Source organism: Podarcis bocagei, assembly GCF_964188305.1.
Source record: "Podarcis bocagei genome assembly, chromosome: 4".
NCBI lineage: Eukaryota > Metazoa > Chordata > Lepidosauria > Squamata > Lacertidae > Podarcis > Podarcis bocagei.
In genome coordinates, this window is record NC_138128.1 from 10,279,434 (window position 1) to 10,303,863 (window position 24,430).

Consider the following 24,430-nt stretch of genomic DNA (forward strand, 5'->3'; position numbering starts at 1 on the left):
GGCACAAGCAAACTCGGCCCTGTAGATGTTTTTGGGACTACAACTCCCATCATCCCTGACCACTGGTCCTGTTAGCTAAGGATGATGGGAGTTGTAGTCCCAAAACATCTGGAGGGCTGAGTTTGCATATGCCTGATTTAGAGGAATGTGAGGACATTCTCTCACTTCCTGCTAAGCTTTGGAATCTCACTATTTCTGACTTTCCCTGAAGCATGGAGCCAGGACGACTCCTCCCACTGGACCTGCAAGTGAAGACCAGCCTACCTTTTAGAGCTGCACAGTCACAATCCGACAGTGGACCAAAGACTTCCCTTATCCTGCCCAGCCTTTCCCACTGAGAGCTGGTGATGGTGCAGGGAGAGAGAAGATTGCATTTCAGAACCTGTTTCACATCCTGTCTCACTCAATTTCCCTTCCTGAACCTCAGCTGCTAAGACCAGACTACTGCCAAGTGAGCAAGAAGAAGCTATACTTCTCCAGCCCTGTTCCAGAGTTCAGGATTCCACCTCAGGCCCCATTGCTACCATGCAATTTCCTTCCCAATTTCAGCCTTGGCTGCTTTGAAAAGGCACAAACTGGCAAAGGCGCTTTCTAAATTGAGGATCAAGCTGGACTACAACTCCCATTATCCTTGGCCATTGGCCATACTGGGTTGAGCTGATGGGAGCTGGAATCCAACTACATCTGGAAAACACGACTTTTCTTTCAAGGATGGAAACTGGGTCTGGAGCCCCAGCTGGTAGAAGAGTGGCAGATGGGGCTGCAAAGTGGGGTTCAAAGCCTACAGCCCCTCTCCTGCAGTTTTCCCCTGCAGATGCCACCACACATGACTTTCTCTGGCTGGGATGTGTCCTTGAACAGTGATAATGTCTCATGTTTGGGTGGATGAAGTGTGTATGAGGAAACCACTGGCTTTTGTGTAGCCTACTGGACGAAGGTGAAGGTCACCCCTATTATCTTGCTCACTTTAGCCTGTAGCCCCCCACACCACCACCAATCTTCCCATCAGGGAAAGTGCCCCTTATGACTGAAAAAGGTTCCCCAACCCCAGCCTTTATCAAGACTGAGAGGCTGAAAAAGTAAGTGATTATGCACTGGCATCAACCTGCATGAATTACTATATAGAACTTCTGCACAAATTTGGGTTCAGTACTTCCAGGCTAGGGGATTCTCCTCAAATTAGCTTAAAGGGGTAGGACTTCCTTTCACTGATGGGCATTTCAGACTGGAAAGCAAACACACCAACTATCCATCATTTCAAGAGGTATTATACCAAAGGCTATACCCCTTTCTAAAAAGTCTACAGAAGTAGAGACAGAAAACATTTAGAACTCACTTGTAAATACAGGTTTAACTGTGGGCCAACATCACTAAGTCTGAAGCATCTGGCCATTAAACAAAATTTCCTCTAATGGTTCATCCCATTCCCTAGTAAGCATTATAAAGCCAAAATAGAGCAAGAAAACTCATCAATACAGAGAACAGAAAAAAAACACTACTTGCAATCAAAATGACGTATAAAGGACAAGAAGTAGAGTAACATGTGCAACTGAAGGTCAATAGAGAATTAAAACCATCTGACCTGAAAGATAAATGTGTGTGGTGCCAAACTATGGTCTGGGTCCAAAAAGTGATTTTGTGCCATGACCAAGGAATTGACTGTGACCAGTGGCTTTCTTTTTAACAAAGTTCTGATATTTTTATATATTAAAAGCAGTTTAAAGCCTTTATAAACAATAAACTGTATTTTAAAACTCCCCTGGGCTTCAAAGATGTTTGTTATGGGGCAAAATGAACTGAAGATCCCTTGGGCCTGTGGTTTTATGAGCCAGATTTGGGAATTAGAAGATTTTATACCTTTTCTGAATATCCTATACAACTCAGCAGTTATTAAACAAATTGTAGTTGCAACACTGGCAAGTTATTAGGCAGGACGGACCTGAAAAAAGTTGGAAACTATCTTTTCAGTCAAAATTACTTAAGATGCAAAATTCTTTGCCAATGTTCCACACAGCACTGGCAAAATACCATGTTATTATCTGAACTGGAAGGGGTAAGTCCATTACTAGCTGTTTTATTACGTAAGAATGAGTCAGTGGCAATGAGTTTCAGATTTTAAAAAAAATTGCCGGTGCACAAGAATTTTGCAAAGTTCTTTTTCCTGCTATATTTTCCTCTCCAAATGCACTAATTCAACGGCTGGTATCTGGTCCTGTGTAGATAAAATGTTTGTTGTCAAATTTTTCAACTGAAGGCCATGGCCAACTGCTCCTAGTTAGAAAGACTTGGAACTGGACTTTCCTGATGTGGGAAATTGCTACGAAGAGCCTTCAACTGTTCAGTTTCAATCAGCCTTCTCCAGAGCATTTGGAGAGCACGATTTCCATCTTTCCTACCTACACATTGGCCATGTGACTGAGGCTGATGGTTGCTGCAGACCGAAATAGTAGAGAACACCAAGCACATGAAGGCCAGTTTAGACAGGTTCTTACACTCAGAAGCAATTATTGTCCCCTGAACTGTTCATTATTAAGATAATTTCTCCCATATCTTACATCAGCTCACACATGCTGTGACCTAGTAGACCAGGCATAGGCAGACTCGGCCCTCCAGATGTTTTGGGACTACAACTCCCACCATCCCTAGCTAACTGGACCAGTGTTCATGAATGATGGGAACTGTGGTCCCAAAACATCTGGAGGGCCGAGTTTGCCTATGCTTGTAGTAGACGAAACTAGAACACATGATCAGCTAAGAGGAAGTAGGACAACCTCAAAGGTAAATCAAGTTATGAAGAAGCAATGTAAGTTGTCTCTGAAGAGGTTTGTTCAAGATCACGGAATGCCATTTTCTTCTCTCAGCTGCTGTATCTTCCAAAAACAAAAGCAAAACACCCCCTCTCTTTTGTTAATAAACAGCAGCAATAAATAAAAAGTATTATTAAAAGAAAACTGTGTACATCTCATTCACTAGTACAAAGACAAGAATGCTTGTCATCCATAGGTAGATCAGGTTATAGCCAAGTACGCTCCTCACTGAAATCAATGTACTTAAATTATTCACCCACTGATTTTAATAGGTCTACTCTAAGTAGCTCAATTGGCTACAACTAATCGTAACCAAACCCTTTCCCTGATGTATTTTGCATGTTAATTACAAGACAGAGACTAATTGTTGGGAGCTTGTTCGCATTACGAACAGACTCCATGACAAAATGTTTCATGTAAACAAGCCATCAAGTGACAAAAATGTCATCTGGCTCTTATCTAACAGAGGCATATTTTTGAACATTACTTATTAAAATTCAGCTCTCTCATATCCTCTAAGGATCTCAAGGCAGTGTAGACGGTCTCCCCTTCTCAATTTATCCTCACAGCCATCCTGTGATGTAGGTGAGGCTGAGGCACAGTTACACTCTGCTATACCAACACTGGCTCCCAGAATGTAAGTTTTTCCATTCTTTTAAGCAGGGCAGTCAGTTCACTGCAGCCTGATGCTTACTCTACAGCAATGCTTCTGCATAAAAACTGCAGTGTTTAATATTTCAGTTTCCAAGCCATAAAGTAAACGGAGCCGTTCCCCGTTTCCTAAGTTTCAGCATGAAAACATTGCCACTATGGCACATAAATCCTCCTCAGAGCCCCTGAATTCTGTAATATAGAAAGTTCTGTAATATAGTTCTATAATAAAGTTCTATAATCTAGAAAGCTCTCGCTGAATTGCTGCATTTCAAAAATCTGAAAAGGCTGTGGGTTTTAATTAGGTTTAGACTGGGATTCATGCTTCCATTCCTTTTTCAAGCATAAACGCATTTCATTTACTAAATTGTTTCTCTCCAAAATCTTTTCACAGGGAAGGAGACATTTACATAAAATAGAGCTTAGCTGCAATCGTGCCACCTGCATTCTGCCAGGCAGAGATGACCTTGTGTTTCAGGAAGTGCTTTGTCAGATCAAATCCAGCTACTGATATTTGCTGGCTCTCAAAACTTTCATGCAAGCAATTAAAAGGCTCTTGTGCTTTTTTTCCTAAAAGGCATGGCTACAGAAGGAGGGTTAGAAGGAGTTGTGAGTGCTGGGCCATAAGCTACAGGGGACCATTGAAAATCAGGTCAATGAAGTAACTACTGAACACTACAGACAAGATGCTATGCTTTTAAATGAACTTTTTTTTTTTAAAAAAAGCAATTCTATTCCTCCTCCAGGCTTGTGGGGTCAGCATCCTCCTCCCAGCCAAAACAGAGATAAAAGGTTAGCAAACACAATTTCTAACTGCAAGCACAATCAAGGAGTGGAACAAAGGATGTTTTATTGTTAACTTACTAGAAACCTTCCAAAGCACTTTTCAGCAACATTCAGTTTCTTGCTAAGAGCTCTCACATCCTCTGGTTTCATTTTAATTATAGTCCTAACCCTTATTGATTGAAGAGATGTGTTCGTAAACAGGATAGTAAAGCTGCAGAACTGCTAACAAGAATAGAACCAGGCGTGCTTCCACTACTTGAGAGAACTAGATAAAATCAATATTGTAGCATGTGAAAAGTGTGTTGTTTATGATTATTTATTGCATTTATATACCACTTTTCTGCCAAAGCTCCCAAGGTGGTTTACAATTTTAAATATTATTACAATCTCCTTAAAGAGAGAAATAGTTCACGTTCAATAAAGATTTGGTACATAGAACTGTAGAGATGGAGGTGACCCCAAGTCCAGTCCTCTGCAATGTAGCAATCACAGCTAAATAATCCCTGATGGATGTCTACATGGAAATCCATCAAGGAACAGTGTATGAGCTGCTCAGTGCGCAAGGACAGTGTATGTCCACTGAGAATAGTATATAAGCAGAAGCAGAGCAGTGTTAGAAACTGGGATAGAAAAGCTAGGAGTCAAATGGCTTCTGGGACCTGGTCTCAGGCACCAAAACAGAATACCTAGTGACCAGGGTGTGTGTGTCCAGCAACACTTTTTATTTCTTATTTTGATAAGCATGAATTAATACACAATTCACATAAGTGACACATTATTAATATCACATTTTTAGCAGAAATTGTTAATGCATGTTTAATTTTGTGTTTACAATAAAAATATTGCTACCATACTTGCTTTCAAAACACTCTACTCTTTATTGTTAAACTCTTTAACATATTGTCTATCTTTAACATATACTTTGAAGCTTCAAAGCGCATATGCATTTCAGTAATCCTTGAGTGTCAGCCAGGCACAAAAAATGGCATCCGGACTTTTTGAGGTGCTCGCAAATGGAGAATCTTTACATGTAAAATGCGCCTGGTGCCCTGCTAATTTTGAGCCCTGAGAAGCAGGTGTATATACCGTATTTTTCGTCCTATAGGGCGCACCGGCCCATAGGACTCACCTCGTTTTTTGGGGGGGGGGAATGAATTTAAAAAAATTTATTCCCCTCCCCAGCCGCGGCTGCCGCCCCAAGCCTGACGCGCCCGGTGGGACTGCCTGCCGGGCGCGCGCGGCTTGCGGACACCCGCCCAAAGCACGGGGCGCCCTTCAGGCTGCAGGCTGCTGCCCGCAAGCCATGTGAGCCCGTGGGAACTCCCGCCGGGCTTGCGGATAGCTTCCTGAAGCCTGGAGAGCGAGAGGGGTCGGTGCACACCAATGCTTCTCGTTCTCCAGGCTTCAGCGAAAGCCTGCATTCGCCCCATAGGACGCACAAACATTTCCCCTTCATTTTTGGAGGGGGAAAAGTGTGTCCTATGGGGCGAAAAATACGGTAGTTCCCCTAAAGTCAGTCAATCTTGTCAGCTTTTATTACAAATTTTTATCTTATGAAGAGGGGAAAGTAAACCCCACCCACAAAAAACAAGTTTACTGAACTTAGGGGGTGGGGAGAGAGGGAGTTGGGATTTTGTTTTAGTATTCTTTCTTTTTTTTGTAATTGTTATATATTGGAAATCTACCTATCTATCTGAACTTTGCATGGCTATAGCAAAATGATCCGCCAAGTGTATATGCAAAACTATTGGTCTGCCATCCACACCAAGGGAGCCCCATTAGTGCAAACATTCCTGGATCAGAGCCACCACCAGTCCATAGTTAACTGTGATACGAAAGAAAACAATTCCATAACTAACAAATATAAGCACTGATCTTTAAGCTTTGCTCCACCTTAAACAGAGTTATGATTCCATAATAGTCACTCACACCCTGAAGTGACCTTACAAATGTGCTGGGCCATGTTTAGAAAGAAAGACACATTTTGGGGGGAAAAGTTTAAGCAGTAATTGTCTGCGGCCCACAGGACTCTTTGATTGCACACTGCTTGAGGTGAACACTTTGTCCTTCAATTTGATTGATAAAAAATGTAAACTGTGCACTTGGCAAGATGAGCTGGCATATCACACACAAGCATACAGATGGGGCAGGGTGGGCAGCACAGGATCTTGGAAATTACTCTTATGCAGACGTTCCTGAGAAATATTCCTGCACTCCCAAGTATGTAGCACTGGACAGCACTGGCTGACAGTATTCATATTGCAGGTGGAAACTCTATGCACATGGAAGTTTCCAAAAGGTTCAGGAGACACTTTCACAAATCCTAGATGGAATAGTTAAGTCCCATGGAGAGAACTGGGCCTACTCAATAGTTCATTTGCAAAGTTGCATTCATATAGTGAAAGATTCAAAATACCATTGTAAATAATCTAGGCTACAGAAACTGGGCAGGTATCAAATCAAATATCTTTATAGCGGTCCATAGACCCACAAAACAGTTTCCAAACAAAATACAGTTAAAACAACCAAACAACAGGCGAAAGAGACCAAGGTAGTCATTTTGTTATGTCTAGAGCATGATGGTCTTTTGTTTATTGTGACCTCCGAAAGAAACTTTGCCACGGTCAGTGTATTATCATTTGACCTAAAGGTATTTAATATGGGAGACTTCAGATTTCCCTGGCAAATTTGCTAGTAAGGGTATCTGAAAGCCTTCCTATTTGCCCAGACATTTCAGAATATAGATGATTCTCCTTGGAATTGTTTTATATTGTTCTTAGCTTTTAATTTTTTTGGTCTGGTTGCATTTTTATTTGTTAAGTTTTAAACTGTATATAAACGCTGCCTTGAATATTTTAATGAAAAACAGCTAAGAATTTTTTAAAAATATACACAATGAATAAATCATCACCAATGGGAGAATTTTGCAGGTACCATACATAGACGTTGTGAACATCCCTTTCAAATGTAGCACACTCTCTGAGTCAAACTAATTTTCATGACGATGTGGGATAAACAAGTTGATATCTGTATTGAATTTTAAGTTATTTTCACATTCTGTGTGTGCACACATTGTTTTTCATATTGGTTATATATGAACTGCATTTAAACATGCAGATGTTTTAGCTGCTTTCATATATTTAAGTGTTCTCTCTCTCTCTCTGTGTGTGTGTGTGTGTGTATAAATAAATAATGGTATCTGAAAAAGTGTGCATGCACACGAAAGCTCATACAAAGAACAAACTTAGTTGGTCTCTAAGGTGCTACTGGATAACCGTTTTTTGTTATTATTTTTATATATATTTCTACCACGTCAGACCAACACAGCTACCTACCTGTATGTTTTTACTTCAGGATGCCTCATGGGAAACAATTTATTCATTAAATAATTAATAAAAGTAACTTTTTAAGGAACATTTGCAGTAATCTCTGCATATCCATATGCACTGCCAACTCACCCCTGCAAAGGCTGCCCAGTTGTTTGTGCCAGCATGGCGAAAGATACAAATAACAAGTTGGCTATATTGAAAATTGGCACACAAAAGAGGTTTGAGTGCAGAAAAGCAGCTGGCTGACAAATAACACTTGGAAAATTCTCAGCTGTATCTGTTCCCAGATGCAGCCTAAGTGATGCTTATTTTATAAATTTATTTTCCAAATGTATGCCTAGTCTTGTGGAACAAGCAGGACTATCTGACCTGCACATTGCTACTGTGTGGCAGGAAGGTAAACAGTGTTTCCATGTGCTCCGGCTTCCATCACAGTGTTCTACTGCGCCAGAAGCGGCATAGTCATGCTGGCCACATGACCCGGAAAGCTTTCTGTGGACAAATGCCGGCTCCCTTGGCCTGAAGCGAGATGAGCGCTGCAACCCCATAGTCACCTTTGACTGGACTTAACCATCCAGGAGTCCTTTAGCTTTTACCTTACTGCTTTTTTAAAGGGGAGTTTTTACATTAAACAGGAAGCCAACGAAAGGCAAGCTAAATGTTTCTAGAACAGAGTGTCCGCTTCAGGGAGAAAGACAACAGCAGTAGCTGGGACCAATAACAAAAGGACAAGTAAAATGAGAAGAGATTTATGAATGGAACATCTGTAAAATGATTACAGCAAAGGCAATGCTTGTGCGCAATATCAGAGGGGAAAAACAGCTTCTCCATCCTTCATGACACAAATGAAGACACTTGTTCTTATACACACAGAGTCAACTCAGTACAGGATGAGTGTGAAGCACGGCAATACGTTTCAGGTGTTGTTATAAACCAGACTGATTCTCAAATGACTCTAGCTTTATGTGATGCTCCAATTACATGTTATTGTGAAGCTCAAGGGACCACAGACCACTGAGAATTCATGGAGCCAAGCCAGGGATATCCTTTATTCAGCCACTGTCGCCGCCAGAACCCTCACCATCTGTTCCACATAAATGATGTAACAATGCCAGAATCCCCAACAGAAAGGCTGACCTATTAGGATTACTGCAGGAACTAGCTAGTTGCTTCAAAAGGAAGCTCAATAGCAGTTTAAAAATCCACCCTTCTTTCAGACTCAGAGATGCCTTCGGTTAGGTTAAGTTAAATCAAGCTTCAGGGGATGCTCAGACGTAAGTGCTTCTAAATGCTTTCCCTTGCAAGTGCAGCGAGTTCTGTCTCCTTCAGGCTACTTTTAACAGCTGCAACCTGTGATCTCTGTATTTAATTCAGTTCAACACCTGGCTCAGGGCTTATCTGCACTTACCTTTTGCCTTGTGCTTTCTAAGCCCAGATTTGCACTCTCCTGGTCAATGTCCAAGCACTTTCGGTTTTGATTTTTTTTTGCCCCACTGCTTACCACTTTCCACACGAAAACCCACTCTTTACTGCTGAATTAGAGCAAAAGTCAATTCAGGTTTTCTGCAGATTGCTGTTTGCTCCGATTCAGTGGTAAAGAATGGGTTTTCATGGGGAAAGAGCCAGTGCAAACCACCACCACCATACCTGGACCTGGAAAGCTCAGACATGTGCCTAGAAATGCAGAGCAAAGGTAAGTGTGGCTTTCCCCATTCTCCAGGCTGCATGGAGGCAGCTATTTCCCCAGCTTTGCCTTAAGCTTAAGGAAAGCTGGAGAACTAAAGCAGATGCCCAATCAACAGCCAGCGATGAGCCAGGCTCTCTCCACCCGGGGTCAATTAAAGTTCACTTTTAAAATAATAATAATAATAATAATAATAGTAATATGAGATTTCAATAAGGCTAAGCCTTACTTAAACCACATTAAGACCATATCCTTAGAACACGAAAACCCTCTCTTCCTCATACACACATTTAAAATTAAAGGCTGCTTTTCTATGGAAACACCCATAAAGAAACAGACATGAAGTACTCTTGAATGACACAATAAATTGCAGGTTGTTTTTATACTGGGCTTCCTAATGAACTTGTTGAATAGCAAGTTAGCACAGGTGATTTCACCAGGATCATACAGAGCAGGTGTCATCAAGCTCTTCAGACCCAGGACAAACATTCCTTTGGGTACCAATACTTTAAACTTTTACCATATAATGGCATGGACCAGGCCACAACCCACTAGTGGGTCCTAAGCTCTGGCCCACCAGCTGAAACTAGTGTTCTAGAGAACTTCTAGAGATGGAATTTTGTACTCATTCCATGTCCTTCCAAACACCTCTGCAATCTATTCAGTTCTCAAATTTGTGGATATTTACAACGCTCCCAAACACGCTCTTGGATTATACAAATGCTCAATTTAGCTCCTAACCAATATGCTTTTTGTTATAGCAACTAGTTAAAATGCATGCCTGCTCAAGAAATATAAGAATTTCAAAATGGGTAAAACTTGGTTGCCTTAAGGAATCCACCCTTTCTCCACCACTTTGCTTCCAATGTCCCGCACAACACTGCAGGAGCTTATCTAGGGCTCATGCTTCAAAACCAATGTCTATTAAAGGTAAAGGTACCCCTGCCCGTACGGGCCAGTCTTGACAGACTCTAGGGTTGTGCGTTCATCTCACTCTAGAGGCCGGGAGCCAGCGCTGTCCGCAGACACTTCCGGGTCACGTGGCCAGCATGACGAAGCTGCTCCGGCGAACCGGCACCAGAGCAGCACACGGAACGCCGTTTACCTTCCCGCTACAAAGCGGTCCCTATTTATCTACTTGCATCCGGGGGTGCTTTCGAACTGCTAGATTGGCAGGCGCTGGGACCGAGCAACGGGAGCGCACCCCACCGCGGGGATTCGAACTGCCGACCATGCGATTGGCAAGTCCTAGGCGCTGAGGTTTTACCCACAGCGCCACCCGCGTCCCTACCAATGTCTATTAACACAGTATTTATTACTGAATCAGTGCAGCTGGCTTGCTAACTGCTTCTTTCCAATTTGGCTGGGCTTTTCTGTACAAATAGCTGCACCTAGCATGTTATGCAACTTTTCACAAATTCACTCAGGCTAGAGAAGGTTACTGGCTCCTTCACTGCTGATAAGCAGCACTGAATTTCATTTACATAGCACTCCTTATCTCTTCGTACTCCTCACAATAGTCCAGTTAAGTCACTATTATTCCTACTGGGAAAAGGTGAACTATGGCCGAGACTTTCTTATCTGTATTCACCGCAAAGGAAGCATGTGAAACCAAGAACCTGAAGCCCATGCCTAGCATTCCATTTACTGCATCCATATCAGCTTTCAGAAAGGTTTCTCCCAGTGACAGCAACGTTTTTACAATATCCAAAATCTTTTTTACCACAAGGTCTGTTTGCAATATAAGAATAACCCAGCTGGCTCACTCCTAGCCATTCTACTAATACTTCAGTGCTAGAATCATAGAGTTGGAAGAGACCACAAGGGCCATCGAGTCCAACCCCCTGCCAAGCAGGAAACACCATCAGAGCACTCCTGACATATGGTTGTCAAGCCTCTGCTTAAAGACCTCCACAGGAGACTCCACCACACTCCTTGGCAGCAAATTCCACTGTCGAACAGCTCTCACTGTCAGGAAGTTCTTCCTAATGTTTAGGTGGAATCTTCTTTCTTGTAGTTTGGATCCATTGCTCCGTGTCCGCTTCTCTGGAGCAGCAGAAAACAACCTTTCTCCCTCCTCTATATGACATCCTTTTATATATTTGAACATGGCTATCATATCACCCCTTAACCTCCTCTTCTCCAGGCTAAACATGCCCAGCTCCCTTAGCCGTTCCTCATAAGGCATCGTTTCCAGGCCTTTGACCATTTTGGTTGCCCTCCTCTGGACACGTTCCAGTTTGTCAGTGTCCTTCTTGAACTGTGGTGCCCAGAACTGGACACAGTACTCCAGGTGAGGTCTGACCAGAGCAGAATACAGTGGCACTATTACTTCCCTTGATCTAGATGCTATACTCCTATTGATGCAGCCCAGAATTGCATTGGCTTTTTTAGCTGCAGCGTCACACTGTTGGCTCATGTCAAGTTTGTGGTCAACCAAGACTCCTAGACCCTTTTCACATGTACTGCTCTCAAGCCAGGTGTCACCCATCTTGTATTTGTGCCTCTCATTTTTTTTGCCCAAGTGCAATACTTTACATTTCTCCCTGTTAAAATTCATCTTGTTTGTTTTTGCCCAGTTCTCTCATCTGTCAAGGTCGTTTTGAAGTGTGATCCTGTCCTCTGGGGTGTTAGCCACCCCTCCCAGTTTGGTGTCATCTGCAAATTTGATCAGGATGCCCTTGAGTCCATCATCCAAGTCGTTGATAAAGATGTTGAATAAGACCGGGCCCAAGACAGAATCCTGTGGCACCCCACTAGTCACTCTTCTAATGGGACTTGAAATGGGACTTGAAATGACTCCAACAACTGCTGTAGGATCTTGAACTTCTGGAATTCATCTTATTTATTTCCTCCTTTCCTTATTCTAGTACCAGCTCTGTAATCTCTATTACAATATTAGATTTTTTAAATTCCATTACGTTGCTCTTATGTACTGCGTTATTTTTTTCTAAACTGTCACAGAATCAGTTTAAATGAAAAGTAATACAAAAATATTTTGAAAAAGTAATGCCTACAGATACTTCTGCTTTTTGATGATTAGAATTATAGAGCAAAGATTAATCCTGGCAAAAAGTAGATTTAGACTCATATAGTGACAAATTTGTTTGTATCCTGATGTTTTCTCTCAAATTTCTACACATAACATGAGGATGTGAAAAGTTTTCTCACTGTATAACTGAATAATGCCATTTTGGACCAGACAGATTTGGTGGTGGTGGTGGTGGTGGGGACTTAATCCAAATGAGATGGAGGTACTGTTGACTGGGAAATATGATGACCCCTGGAGTGGTGTTCAACTTGTCCTGATTGGGGTTATATTTCCTCTAAAGTAAGAGATTTGCCATTTCAGAGTACTCCTAGATACTCAGGTGTGGGGTAGAATTGTCTCTAATCAGGTTGATCTGGAAAGACAGCTGCATGCTTCTGAGCAGGAACCAAACTTAGTTTAGTCATTCATTCATTCATTCATACTCTAGTCTCCTCCAAGTTGGACTACTGTAACATGCTCCCCATGGGGTTCCCAGGGTTTGGGAAGGGACTATGAGATCAGAGCATATTTCTCCAATCCTTTACTAACTGCGCTGACAGCCAATTTGTTCCTGGACTGGATTTAAGGCACTAGCTTTGACCTTTAAATCAACTAACTGTCTGAGGCCAGGGCATCCCTGAATCGTCTCCTTGCATATGAACAAGCCTGAGAACTCTGCCCCTCTACGGAGAGTGTCCTCTGTGTGCCCTTGCCATCTGAGATGTTATGGATGGGCAGAAAGGAGGGGCCTTCCCAGTTGTGGCAGCCATGTACACTTGGCCCCTGTCACTGCATGCCACAGTGTTATATTATCATTTTGCTATACCAGTCCTTTTTTATATAGTGAGATGCCTCATGTACACTTGGTGGAGAAAGGCAGGATATACAGTAAACATATGTAAGGAACACATAGAATCAAAAAAATCATAGACACAAGATTAAACTGTGTATATAGAAACTGTAGTGCTCATTGCCATATAGAAGTGCTAGATGTAGGCGTTTAACAGCTGTACAATAAATTGTGATTATCATTCTCCTTTATTATATAAATTAGGAGGAGTAAAAGAACACTGTAAAGAAAAACTCCTACTTCCTAACCGAACTCTATAGCAAAGCATTTGCAGATCTTGGTGCCTGTTTGCAAAGCTGTGCAATTGTTATTCTGTTTGGACATTCTGACACCACGGTTGTACATGTTTATGCATTATAATAAAAGCAAACAACTCTTTCAATTATTATTTCAGAGAACAGTGAGACACTAGAATTGGCTTCTTTGCAAGACAGTAAATGCTAATAAGCCAGCGGTACATGATATAACACTCTGGCAAAAATCAGTGACCATTTTCCTTGGAAAATAAAATAATTTTGGGATTCTATATCCTTCCAAGTTGCTTGGGAAGGTGCTTTTGACCCCTGATTTTCCTCACCCCAATCATAAGTGTTCTGTAGCTGGAATCTCATTCATAATAATACAAGTGGGACCAGCAACAAATGTTAGGAGTTCTGTTGTTCAGGGTTCCAACCAACCTTGTTCTCCACTAGGAGACTCAATTCCACCCCACCTGCTTTTCAATTCCCCTCCTCCCCCCCAACAAACATACAATATGCTTATTACACAGTACTTTGCTGGGCATGCTCAGTCCTCATTGGGCTCTTAAGGTGGGTATGGGTTTTTTAATATATTTTTAATGTACTTTTTGTAACTATCAGGTTTCCCACAAGAATGAAGATTTTTTCCCTTCTGGCTTCTCAGTGACCCCATTTTGGCTCCATTTTATGGTATTCACCATCAGAGTTCAGAATTAAAAGGGAGCAATAGGAAAGAACCACCATTCCACTTCTCAAGGAATGCAAATGCAAATAGGTAAATGGTATTATCTGGATGCTACAAAAACAATCCGGTTAAATAAATGAAATAATTAAGTTATCAAACCTTCCTCTTTGCTATGGTTGCTCAAAATTTTATTCATGCTCTCATCACTGAATCTGACCTAACTTCTACACTCTTGGCAACTGCATTAAGTCTTGGATTTTAATCCAATTTCAGAACAATCGACTGTGCCGACTCTTCTACTTTGCACTGCAGATAGCCAATCTTTGGCAAGTGCACACACACAAGCTCCCTATATAGCCATTGCAAGTGCTATTGTGACAAGCTGGAGGAGTGGAACAGCTATTGGTTTCAACGGGGCACACTGATCTTACAATTCAAGACCCTATGCCATGAAGTATCCCATCCATCACATTAAATTGTTCACCATGTGGGGTCTAGTCTGGACCCCAGGGATGTCTGAAGTTCGATGAGGCTAAAGGAACTAATTGCCTTTAACTTGTCTACTGACAGGTATCTCTTCCCTATTCAAGGAACATTCATCTCCACAGCTTGATGAGTTATTCTTCTTCCCTGCTATTCAGCAGCAACCCACAACAACAACAAAAACAGAGGAAGAGAACAACCTGGCTTTGAAGGAATAGCCCTGTGGGATATCACAGGTAATAAGTGCTGCAATGTGAAAGCTAAGAAAATTGACTATCCTAACAAAGGAGCTCTCCCATGAGGGTAGAGGTCTGCAAAAAAAACCCAAGTCAATCAAACATGCATTTATTACATGAAAACCCCCAGCTTTTGAGCTTGCAGATAAAGCATTCTCTCAGCACCACATTTAGCTTATTATACAGTGGTACCTCGGGTTACATACGCTTCAGGTTACAGACTCCGCTAACCCAGAAATTTTACCTCGGGTTAAGAACTTTGCTTCAGGATGAGAACAGAAATCGTGCTCCGGCAGTGCAGCGGCAGCTGGAGGCCCCATTAGCTAAAGTGGTGCTTCAGGTTAAGAACAGTTTCAGGTTAAGAACGGACCTCCAGAACAAATTAAGTACTTAACCCGAGGTACCACTGTAGTATCTGGTAATATCATAATAATGAATGAATAAAGTTAGCCCCATGTAAAAATTACTCATTGTAATGTTAAAAGGAAAAGATATCTGGTTGTTCATATGCAAGTGACCAAAATGCACAACCAAAGATTTGTTTGTTTTTTAAAAAAGGCAAAAGTTAAAAACCAAGTTCCCTCCACCAAACACACATAAAACTTTTGGTCATAAAATTGACATAGTACAGTTAAATATAATGGCCAGGGGGCCAAAATGTGAACTATTAGAATGTAACTAAAAATAATTATCTTTCTCTACTCCCTGTTTAGAGCAGGGTTCCCACTGCTGAGATGTACAACTTTATGCCTGCCTTTCCACAGAGAGCGCCCAGTGTAGCTAATATTTAAAACTCAGGGTTTGCTTTTCTGAATTAAAATGAGAGACACACTGCACTCAGATGCAAAAAAGCTTAAACTGAGTTACACTAGAGGAGTCTAACACATTTTTTCTAAGAGGGTCACTGTTCTGAGCATGACAGCTGACTTGAAAGAAGGAAAAGCCAGAGGAGTGAACTGTACAGTACAGAGAAGCATCTGGTTGGGTGCTTTCGACTCACATGAGTCTTTAAGCTATTTCTCACAGCCCATTAGCAGATCTATCATAGCATGCTAGTGCCACCCTACACACATACAATAGTTTCAAGATTGCTGTGTTAGGAAGCTATTAGTTAGCTGAACCCATAAATAAAAACAGCTATATGTAAGTGAAATACAAGACCAAGTATCAGTCATATCTAAAATATTAAGGCAGCCAAGATAAACCAAAAAATCTGAAAAACCTTTCCCAACAGCTGTAGTATAATAAAAACGAATCCATCCTAGACAACAGATTAGCAAACTGCACAGGGACAAAAATAACCCTTTCATAAAGAATTGTTCCTAGTATCGTCTCAATGCGATAAAGTATCATTGGAGTGACAACCAATATAAACTGAAGCTCCAACTGAAAATGCATCACTATATGGGCAGTTTGCAAAAAGCTGCCTCTCTCAAATTCTTTTAGAACAATTATAAAGATTCCTAGGATATTTATAAATAAACCACCACATGCTACTTTAAGCATGGTATAAAAGCTAAGGCATGCAGTAAATGCAAATATAATCAATTGCAAAACAAACAGGATCTAAGCAAATATAAGATACTGTACTTGAAACGTTTTTATTCATTTAGTATAGTGTTCTACAAATTTAAGTACATTGTTGTGGTTTACTTCCTAGATGACTTATATGAGCAGACAGCTGATATCAATAGTTGTTTCTTCCCTTGTAAACAAGCTGCAGATTTACTGTCTGTTACCATATCACGTCACTGTTGTGTAGGCGTGTAACGCATTAGGACGCAACTCCCCTTAAGTCATTACTATCAATCCAACACTTTGTTCCAAAAAGCAGGAAGTTGTTGCATTTTGAATTACATTTATTACTTTACTTATTTTGTTGTAACACTTTTCAAGAGCCTGAGTATTGAGAAATGAAGCTGAAGCGGCTGTTAGAAGATAATCTTCTCTCTCTCTTATTCTAGGGAAGTTTTTAATGTTTGATGTTTTATTCTGTTTTTAATCTGTTGGGAGTCGCCCAGAGTGGTTGGGGGAAAACCAGCCAGGTGGGCGGGGTATAAATAATAAAATTCTTCTTCTTCTAAGAGGGAAATAGGCAAGAGGCAACAGTCCTGGCCCTCTGCACCAGAGCTTTCTAAAACTTTTTGAAGTTAGCTTGCAGCCTGTAGCAGCCAAAAGAATCTTATTCAAATACAGTATTTACAAACTTCCAATAGGCTTAAACTTTTGCCATTGCACAAAAGTGATCCTAATCCCTGGTCAAGCAATCAGGGAAGGCTCCAACAATGACTTCCCGGTCAAATATCACTGCCATTTATCATAGTTGCATTCTTGGATCAGATACAAATTATTTTGAATCGTAACATCTTGGTTAAAAAGCCAGAACTTGCTGGCAATTGCAAGCTGTTATCATCAGCCCAAGAACTGCAGACCTCACCCCATGATTCATTCAAGAAACAACGGGATCCTAACTGTCTACTCTCTAGAAGGAATAATGGAAAATAAAATATTACATTTAATATTAAATAAAGTTATAGGTCCCGTTGTAGAGTAAAAATCTTGCCCCCACAAACACCTTCAGGCTTGTGAGTACCCCCAGGCTACTTCCTTCTCCACCTGGCCCCCAACCTAACTTTCCTCATATCTGTTTCCCTCACCTACTGCTACTAAACTGACTCAACCAAAATGCTTAAATTTGAAAGTAGGAAATTGCACCTGTGGGGAGACAACAGCGAGCAGAAAGAGAAAAAAGAAGATTCAGCCGCCACAAACCACAAGGAAGCATTTTTTAACACACTAGGCTGGGCAAACTCAGATTTGTCACTGAGCAGGAAGCTAGCTACAAGATGTCCCACATCTCCCCAGAGAGCACACATGCATGTGCAAACTGGCGCACCCTTAAGAAAAGCCATTTCAGGCTTCGTCCTAAAAACTTAAAGGGAACAGGGAGCAAAAAGCTGGGTGAGGTGGGCGGAAAGAGGACCCACTTAGCAGGTGCTGAAGTTGAAAGCAGGCAGGTTTTATTGGGGGGGGGAGTAGTTAGCCCCGCCCCCCCATTCACCACTGGAAAAGTAACAAGTCGGGCGGGGAGAGAAAGAAAGCAAGAAACTAATGGAGGCAGGAAGGAGGGGGGAGAGAATACAGTATATTATTTGAGGAGGGGGAGTGAGAAGACACCCCCCCCCCAAAAAAAGAGGACGGGAACGGGACCAGGTGTGACACCCGCCTCAGAAAAAGAGGGAGGGGGCGAAGTAAGAGAGAAAGTTGCAGGGAACCCCCCCCCCCACAAAAAAGGTTGGGAACGGGGCCAGGTGTGACACAGAAAAAGAGGGAGGGGCGAAGTAAGAGAGAAGAGAAAGTTGAAGAGGACCCCCCTATACACACTTTCCTCAGGGAGGGGCAAAAGCGAGCCCCCTTTTCCTGAGGAGAGACCCCCTCCCCACCCCAACGCCCCACCTACCAGCTGCTGCCGGATCCACCGCCACATCCCCTCGACGGGCCTCTTCGGTGGCTCCCAGCCCCCGCTTCTCCGCGGGCGAGGCTTCCCCTCCCGAACCCCCCCCCCCACCCGCTTAAAATACAAAAACGGAAGCCGCCGCCCCTCAGTCCGGCACTGGCGGTGCTGCTGCTGCTGCTGCTGCTGCTGCTGCTACGGCTCGTGCTGCTGCTGCTGCTGCTGCTGCTGCGGTCGCCTCCTCCTCCACCTCCTCCGCCGTCGTCGTCTTTTTCTTCGTCTTCTTTCGCAACCGCCGCTCCCGCTCCCCATCAGCGCAGGGGCCGGGCGCTTCCCTTCAGCGGCAAGGCGGAAGCCCGGCGGCCGCCGCCGGCAGCAGCGGGGGCCCGGAGGAGGTGCGCGAGGCGCAGGTGCCGCTGCCGACGCCGCGGCCCCATCCCGGCCGCCATCCCCGAGCACCCGCTCGACGCCGCCTTGCGCCCGTCACCAAAAAGGGTCTCCCCGCGCGCCGGGACCCGCCTCGCGGAAGTGACGGCGCGCCGGGGGAAACGGGGCGGGGCCCGGCCGAGCGCGCGGCGGGGAGAGAGGCCCGGTCGGGAGAGAAGCGGCTGAGGTAAATTCCAGTCCCTTCCAAGCGCCGCCTTTTCAAACTCCTCGCAGGCGTGTTTTTAAAAGTAAGGTTGTGGGCTTTCCTCACGCCCCGTCGTTTTGTTTTTCTGTAAAAATGGTAATGGTGATGATAGTTTTTGTTATTATTATTTTAAATATATAATATAAAAATAATAAGTTTTGTTTTCTGTAGAAATAATAAAGATAATTGTTGTTATTTTAAAGATCTAATATAATAAGTTTTTCTGTAAAAATGGTAATGATAATGTGTTATTATTTTAAAAATATAAAATAATAAGTCTTTTTTCTGTAAAAATAATAGTGATAATGATAAGCGTATAAGACTCCCCCATGTAAAAGACGGCCCCCTATTTTGGGGGACTCCAAGTTAAGAAAACACACCTCAGCACTACACATGTATAAGACAACCCCCAGTTTTAAACCTAATTTTTGGGTAAAAAAACCCTAGTCTTATACACGGGAAAATACGGTAAGTGGTGTTGTTATTTTAAAAAATCTTGTGTGAGTTGGAAATGTTTTGTTGACTTTTAATTATTATTAAACAGCACCATGATCAGTAGCCTCCAACCTTTCCTCTGATGAAAATAGGGACGTCCTACTCAATAATAATAATATTTTTACTATTTATAAACCCTCCCATCTGACTGGGTTGCCCCAGCCACTCTTGGCAGCTTCAAACACATATAAAACATAATAAAATATCAAACATTAAAAAGTTCCCCAAATAATAATAATAATAATCGCAAACCACTTTGAGGTGTGTACAGTGGTGCCTCGCAAGACGAAATTAATCCGTTCCATGAGTCTCTTCGTCTTGCGGTTTTTTCGTCTTGCGAAGCACGGCTATTAGCGGCTATTAACGGCTTAGCGGCTTTAAGAAAAAGGAAACAAACTCGCAAGACGTTTCGTCTTGCGAAGCAAGCCCATAGGGAAATTCGTCTTGCGGAACGACTCAAAAAACGGAAAACTCTTTCGTCTTGCGCGTTTTTCGTCTTGCGAGGCATTCGTCTTGCGAGGTACCACTGTATTTGCTTTTTTAATAGTCAAGGGGTGCACAATTTTTAATGAAACAGAGCAATGAATGAGACAAAATTAGGCAGCTGCTCTATGCCAAGTCAGGTTTGCCTAGCTCAGGGCTGCCTACACTGACTGGCAGCGGCTCTCCAGGGTTTGTTTGTTTTTAAGGCGGAGGAGTGGGGCGTTCCTTTCCCTGTCTTACTTGGAGATGCCCTCCAAGGGATTAAACCTGGGACCTTCAGCTATGTAAGGTTTTGCCACTTAGTGGAAAGTTGCCTGGCTCACAAATATGTGGTAGAATTATTAGTATTATTGCACACAGGGTCTGCTCTCTGGACACAGTGTGTTCCTAGGAAATTGTTTGCTGGGCGATTGTTCGCATGATGAGTCTAGGTTTCCCAATGATTCCTATGGGGAAATTTCTAATGCGTTCCCAACCATGGGATTTTGAGACATACACACACACCCCAGAATGATGAGAAAACCCAGGAAAACCCTTCGAAACCTTGCAAAAGGAAAACAAGGGAAAAATTGCTCTCTTATTTGTCCGATCTCTTCCCTCCTTCCCACATGGATCCTAGCAAAATGGCTACAGCGGACTAGGAAAACTCACAAAAAAGCAATGCTTTTTAAAGGTTGCTTACTTGTTTACAGTGCTACACTCAGGTCTGTGGAGTGTATAGTGAGGTTTGGGTACTAATTCATTGTGTTTGGGTAAGTGAAATTTTCATGTAACGAGCTTTTGGAACATGGGGTCTGCTTGTCTTATTCTTTATTGAGTTTGTTAGTCACTTTATCTTGCCCAGCGCAACCCACAGCAATTTACGACCAGACAAACAAACAGACAGTAGAACCCAACCCAACACAGATAAATTAAAACCAAGAGGAGAGAGAATTCCTGCCCACTTCTAAAGGTCTCAGATAGTTACGAGATTAAAGGCCTGGTTATAGAGGAATGTTTTTGCCAGGCACATAAAGATATGCAATAATGGTGCCAGCTGAGCCTTCCTGGGGTGAGCATTCCACAAATGAGGAACCACTGTGTTTTACATACAGAAGGGGGGGGGCAGAAACTTATGGGCCCTCCAGAAGATGTCGTACTACAACTCCCATCAGCCCCCTGCCCCAGCTTGTAAGGCCAGTGCTGGAGGATGATAGGATTTGTAGTCCAACAACATCTGGAGGGCCACTGGTTCCCCTTTCCTTCTGTATGTAGTATTTCAGGCAGCAGTTTAGGAGGTGGTGTTGTATTTGAATGCCCCTACCTGCCAATGAAGAAAGTAGGAAAAACCACTGGACAGGTAAGATACAATCTAAACCAAATCCCTTATGAATACACAGTGGAAGTGAGGAACAGGTTTAAGGATTTAGATTTGCTGGACAGAGTGCCTGAAGAACTATGGGTGGAGGCTCGCAACATTATACAGGAGGCAGCAACTAAAACCATCCCAATGAAAAAGAAATGCAAGAAAGCAAAGTGGCTGTCCAATGAGGCCTTACAAATAGCGGGGGAGAGAAGGCAAGCAAAATGCGAGGGAGATAGTGAAAGATACAGGAAATTGAATGCAGATTTCCAAAGAATAGCAAGGAGAGACAAGAAGGCCTACTTAAACGAGCAATGCAAAGAAATAGAGGAAAACAACAGAATGGGAAGAACCAGAGATCTGTTCAAGAAAATCGGAAATATGAAAGGAACATTTCGTACAAAGATTACCATAATAAAGGACAAAAGTGGTAAAGACCTAACTGAAGCAGAAGACATCAAGAAGAGGTGGCAAGAATACACAGAGGAATTATACCAGAAAGATATGGATGTCTCGTACACCCCAGGTAGTGTGGTTGCTGACCTTGAGCCAGACATCCTGGAGAGTGAAGTCAAATGGGCCTTAGAAAGCACTGCAAATAACAAGGCCAGTGGAAGTGATGGTATTCCAGCTGAACTGTTTAAAATTTTAAAAGATGATGCTGTTAAGGTGCTACACTCAATATGCCAGCAAGTTTGGAAAACTCAGCAGTGGCCAGAGGATTGGAGAAGATCAGTCTACATCCCAATCCCAAGGAAGGGCAGTGCCAAAGAATGCTCCAACTACCGCACAATTTCACTCATTTCACATGCTAGCAAGGTTATGCTTAAAATTCTACAAGGAAGGCTCAAGCAGTATGTGGACCGAGAACTCCCAGAAGTGCAAGCTGGATTTAGAAGAGGCAGAGGAACCAGAGACCAAATTGCAAACATGCGCTGGATTATGGAGAAAGCTAGAGAGTTCCAGAAAGACATCTACTTCTGCTTCATTGACTATGCAAAAGCCTTTGACTGTGTTGACCACAGCAAACTATGGCAAGCTCTTAAAGAAATGGGAGTGCCTGATCACCTCATCTGTCTCCTGAGAAATCTCTATGTGGGACAAGAAGCTACAGTTAGAACTGGATATGGAACAACTGATTGGTTCAAAATTGGGAAAGGAGTACGGCAAGGCTGTATATTGTCTCCCTGCTTATTTAACATATGCAGAATTCATCATGCGAAAGGCTGGGCTGGATGAATCCCAAGCCGGAATTAAGATTGCCGGAAGAAATATCAACAACCTCAGATATGCAGATGACACAACCTTGATGGCAGAAAGTGAAGAGGAATTAAAGAACCTTTTAATGAGGGTGAAAGAGGAGAGCGCAAAATATGGTCTGAAGCTCAACATCAAAAAAACGAAGATCATGGCCACTGGGCCCATCACCTCCTGGCAAATAGAAGGGGAAGAAATGGAGGCAGTGAGAGATTTTACTTTCTTGGGCTCCATGATCAGTGCAGATGGTGACAGCAGTCACGAAATTAAAAGACGCCTGCTCCTTGGGAGAAAGGCGATGGCAAACCTAGACAACATCTTAAAAAGCAGAGACATCACCTTGCCAACAAAGGTCCGTATAGTAAAAGCCATGGTTTTCCCAGTAGTGATGTATGGAAGTGAGAGCTGGACCATAAAGAAGGCTGATCGCCGAAGAATTGATGCTTTTGAATTATGGTGCTGGAGGAGACTCTTGAGAGTCCCATGGACTGCAAGGAGATCAAACCTCTCCATTCTGAAGGAAATCAGCCCTGAGCGCTCACTGGAAGGACAGATCGTGAAGCTGAGGCTCCAATACTTTGGCCACCTCATGAGAAGAGAAGACTCCCTGGAAAAGACCCTGATGTTGGGAAAGATGGAGGGCACAAGGAGAAGGGGACGACAGAGAATGAGATGGTTGGATGGTGTTCTTGAAGCTACCAGCATGAGTTTGATCAAACTGCGGGAGGCAGTGGAGGACAGGAGTGCCTGGCGTGCTCTGGTCCATGGGGTCACGAAGAGTCGGACACGACTAAACGACTAAACAACAACAACCTGCCAATGTGTAAAAAACAATTTTAAAATAACATCCTGCAAGTAAAATATTAACATTTCAGAGCAAGAGCTCTACCCCACCCCGTTCTTTGCTAGTTTTCTGCCTATAGGGAGTTGTAGGTTTTGTTCTGTTTTACTTTGGTGAGCACTCAGCAATTAAACACTGGGAAAGATTTCTGACAGTTGGTGAGTTAGGAATCAGTGCAGCTTTGAAAGGTTTAGTCATTCATCTTGATTCAAAATGGCATTTAATTGCAGCCAAAGCAAAACCTGCATCTCTATGTCAGGAACCACCATGCAAATTTTTGTGACAATATCTTAAGAAGCACCCATACCTGTTCAGTTTTGAAAGGTTCAGTCTGCTCTCTTGAGTCAACATGTCTTTCAGTTATAGGGAAACATAAACTTACTTCTTGATCTTGGGAACCATAATGCAAAATTTGGTAAGAGGTGTCCAAATGCATGCAATTTGGAATGACTTAGTCCACCACACTGATTCCAAATGACATTCAGTGGTGTTCAAACATAGTAAAAAAAACCCTCAGTTTCAGGAACCATCATATTTTATGAGGTGTCCAATGTATGGAGAACAGATGGAAAGCGAACAACTTTCCAAAATATAAATATAGTATATGTACTGGAAAATGTTTTCTTTATGCTACGGTTGCAGCAAGAATACTTATTATGACAAATTGGAAAAGTGCTAAAGTCCCTTCTAGATTAGAGTGGAATTACGGTAGATAATTTATCAGAAAGAATAAAAAATAAATAAAAGGAAGTATTTATCTCAAAATGGAAGTTTTTAAACTTTATTTGAAAAACAGTAAATAAAGTTTAAAGTCTGTAGCAGCATTTGAATAACTTCAGTAGGAGTTTTAAGTTTGTTTTATATTTCTTTTTTGTGATGTATTAAAGTGAAACAATTATAATAAAAAAAGAAAGAAAATGTTTCTGTGTCATGCCAATGAATCTATGCTTGTGAGACTTGGAGTGAGACAATCACTACGGACTTGCATTGAGTACATTTCCTATTTTTCAAAAATGTTGTTTTGAGCAGTATTTTGAACATTAGAGAAAAATACTTTATCTCTGTGTGACCTGGGTCATGCCTTAATCTCAGTTCAATTTATTTTATCATAGTCAAAGCATCAAACTGAGTAAACCCTAAATCCCT

General features: G+C 42.3%; 1 protein-coding gene and 1 long non-coding RNA gene across 11 annotated transcripts in view; one reads left to right on the forward strand and one right to left on the reverse strand.

The window, feature by feature from the left end:
• The window catches only part of ATP11B (ATPase phospholipid transporting 11B (putative)), an 89,734-nt gene extending 71,337 nt beyond the window's left edge, over positions 1-18,397 (reverse strand). For 9 of the 10 annotated variants that reach the window (XM_081190031.1, XM_081190029.1, XM_081190026.1 and 6 more), the window contains exon 1: positions 18,242-18,397. In XM_081190031.1, the coding sequence (XP_081046157.1) occupies positions 18,242-18,268 (27 nt within the window). In that variant the 5' untranslated portion in view covers positions 18,269-18,397. The remainder of the gene's footprint in view (positions 1-18,241) is intronic. The other variant, XM_081190027.1, reaches the window with a different exon arrangement.
• Positions 18,398-18,786: 389 nt separating this feature from the next.
• Positions 18,787-24,430, forward strand: part of LOC308585227 — a 40,236-nt gene continuing 34,592 nt past the window's right edge. Inside the window, exon 1 of the long non-coding RNA XR_014007172.1 lies at positions 18,787-18,848. This is a non-coding gene — a long non-coding RNA (uncharacterized lncRNA). The remainder of the gene's footprint in view (positions 18,849-24,430) is intronic.